The sequence below is a fragment of the Pundamilia nyererei genome, unplaced genomic scaffold (genome assembly GCF_000239375.1).
Source record: "Pundamilia nyererei isolate P.nyererei 1_Seehausen unplaced genomic scaffold, PunNye1.0 scaffold00074, whole genome shotgun sequence".
In the NCBI taxonomy this organism is placed as follows: domain Eukaryota; kingdom Metazoa; phylum Chordata; class Actinopteri; order Cichliformes; family Cichlidae; genus Pundamilia; species Pundamilia nyererei.
The window spans coordinates 1,257,304-1,260,571 of NW_005187475.1; the positions used below are offsets into that span (position 1 = coordinate 1,257,304).

The 3,268-nt window shown below is 37.3% G+C and overlaps 1 protein-coding gene across 1 annotated transcript in view; it reads left to right on the forward strand.

Annotated features, from left to right (window-relative positions):
- scara5 (scavenger receptor class A, member 5 (putative)) overlaps window positions 1-3,268 on the forward strand; it is a 114,581-nt gene that overhangs the window by 67,214 nt on the left and 44,099 nt on the right. The window contains exon 8 of the mRNA XM_013911883.1: window positions 1,390-1,497. Coding sequence (XP_013767337.1) covers window positions 1,390-1,497 — 108 coding nt within the window. The remainder of the gene's footprint in view (window positions 1-1,389; window positions 1,498-3,268) is intronic.

Genomic DNA, 3,268 nt, shown 5'->3' on the forward strand with positions numbered 1-3,268 from the left:
TAACTAATGTCCACCCTACTGTTACTCATTTATATTAAGATTTAAAAATCTATTTGGTATTGGTATGGCGAATATCATTCAGTAATAGTAATAAATCACACAGCAATAGTACATTCATGTAGTTGTAAAAAGCTTGATAATATATTAAGTAATCCAAAGTATTCAGAATACGTTACTCTCATTGAGTAAAGTAACCTTCCCAACACTGCCTATTCTTCAATTTTTTTTTTTTTTTTTTTTGCGTATTGTTCAAACTAATGACCTTAGCAATGTTAGTTTATGTTATCTGTTTATTTTATGTTGACTGTTGTTTCCAGTTCTAAAAAAGAATAATCAATTCTAATAACCTAGATCTACACATTGTGTTTATATTGTGCTACACGGAGTTCTGTTGCTCCACTTGCACCGGAGCCAAAGGAATGTGTCATCACATCCAGCAGGACGCTTGACATGTGGAGCAGTCCAGTTGGACTCGCCTGCAAAACAAAAAGAACATTTCTGCCCTGGATCCCAATTATGATAGATAGCATTTTCCCAGTGGGTTTTTGAGTTGAACTGAGTTATATGGCCTCATCCATCATCGGTTTATTTTGCGTTTCTGGCTCTAATGCCTAATTATTTTATTCTTATTTCTGAACAGTCACAACAGTGTAATCAGAGCGTGTCAGAACACAGCGACATTTTTAAAAGATTTCTCTCACCTCAGCGGTGTAATCAATAACTCATTACCACACTAATTTTGAGACATTTCACTGTGCTTACTCTAAACAAATGTTCTCATTGTATGCCACGGGGTATGGAGTGGATATGTTTTAGGAGCAAAACAAAAGATGTTTTTCGTGTATTCCAGATGGTGGAACATGAGCAGGACTAATATTAACAGGACTTCCAAAACCTTAATACACTTTAAAGAATAATATAGAGTTTGTTTGCTGTGTTGGAATGACATAGATAGGACTGGGAAACCTGATGACTGGACCCTAACAGAAATTCAGTAATTGTTTATTTACACCATGGATCCACATTACAGCTAATGAAAACCATGATTAGATCGAGTATGTTCCAGTCTGGTTCAGTTAGTGTTGACACTCAGGCGATAAAATCTTCACTCCCCTCTAGAGTTTACAATTCTTTTCATCCTCATCCATTCTTCCACATCTTTTCTTTTTCCACATGAATTGCAGTACAGATCTGCAAGCTGAAGAATCAGTGTGTCATCAAATTTGCCTGTCTGTTGACTCAGTAGCTCCATTCTGGCTGCCAGTAACAGAAGAAAGTGTACAAAATAGTCCATATGAGTGGGGTCTCTGGCCTTTTTAGGATGGCAGTTGCAAAATACAGGCAGGTTTTGTTTTTGTTTTTTTTCATGATTGTCTGTTTGTGTTTCAGGATTTACCGGAGAAAAAGGCAACCAGGGCCCTCGTGGAATGAAAGGGTCTGGTGGGGTTGATGGCACGCCGGGAGAAAGAGGAGACGTTGGACCTGCTGGGCCTAAAGGTACATTTGTGGTGCGAGTCGTGATACTAATAGTTTGGAGTTTAATACTAATTAACTTGGCCTGGTCTTATGAGCTCACTGATATTTATGCATGCAAATATGAGAAAGCCAAGTACTGGAAAAGCAAGAGCATACAATACAGAGCTGCTAGAAGGTTGCCGTCCCTTCGCAGGTAACGGTGAGGGTCATATACCAGTCAGAAGGTCAATATATTGATATCGCTGACTAATTCAATCTACGTATCAAAGTATCGAGTGGCCCCTGATGCCCCCATGTATGTGTTTAAGTACAGCAAAAAGGTGAATGTGTGGAAAAGGTCATTCCAAGCATGACACAGAAAGAAATCTAGGCAAGTATCAACAAATCAGAGAGAGAGATTCAAATCAAACAATTAGATGGTGACATTCAAATCCACCATACCTCATCACTTTTCATTGTTGTTTGTGAAGCAGCACTTACAAAAAGCACAAGTTACCACTTTCTACTTTCTTTGTCACTTACTTTGAAACTGGCTTGGCACTGCTCTCTCAAAACAGCTTTTAAAATCTGAATCATATCAACCGGGTTTAAAAACCCTGAGCATCCTGAAAATCTTCTCTGCAGATCTGTGTTTATTTTTGTTCCTACTTTTTTTTTTTTAAAGCGAGTCAAAAGAAGTAGTTAATGCAAGAACAGCTAAATGGCACTCTTAGTCAAATGTGTACAGATCAACCAGCATAAGGTTTCTGCTTTTAAAAAGACATTGTTTGGAAGAAGATACATTTTCCTTCAATTTTATTGTAAAATTATTCCTATACAATAAAAATTGTGGGCTTAGCAGGTTATTTCTGCTTCTTGCTCTCTGGTTAATCTGTTCGCTCTTGTGCAGAGAGAAAGTTTTTTTTTCATTACAACAACATAGAGTGTAATCTTTGCTTTAAAACTATGTAGGCAATTGTGTGTTTGTGGAGCAACAACAGTAGCCACATTAAAATAAGTTAGTCATACTCTCACACAGCAGCTCATCAGTACGGATGTCCTTTTTCTCCCTGTAGTCTTGTATAAATCACAAATTAATCTTAACAACACTTGCCTACTGAAAGACTCAGTCCTCAGATGACTCCATGACTTGTTGACCTTTATGTCACTGAAAAAGTTCCGTACCAGGATTTATCAGGAACACAACACTTCTTACATCACCAACAGGTGCTACTGTTTGCTTTTTGTCTTTAGCCATGGGAGCTATATTCGCTTATACTCTCCCATTTATTCAAGCAAAACACCTGTCTCTACTTATCTAATAGGTTTTCCATTCAATGAAATGCAAGAAATTATTGGATGTTACCAGAAACCGTGATTATCAACTAAACAGCTGGAAAGCAACAATATTTCTATATTATTAGCTCCAATGGAACAACTGTCAGAAAAAGAGAGGAAAACTTGTTGATGCGTGTGTACGTACTCATTTTCCAGTATGCACTAATCCAGCCAGTTTTTCTTACTGCCCCCATCCATCATGTTGTCATGACACAACCCCTCCAAATCTACCATGGAAATTAAGATCCAAGAAGCATGCACTTAAACAAATCTCAACCACATTCTGACACAGAAACCTGAATAACATATTTAAAGGTACTTTTGAATAGAACCCACACACCTTTATCATTATAATAGGATCATATTTTATATGTGGCAAAATCCATAATGAAGAACTAATACTGTCTGACAACTCAGTATATCACTATATACAGTGTGGGGAATTTACCAGTAGTTTTCCATTCCACTCTGTAAA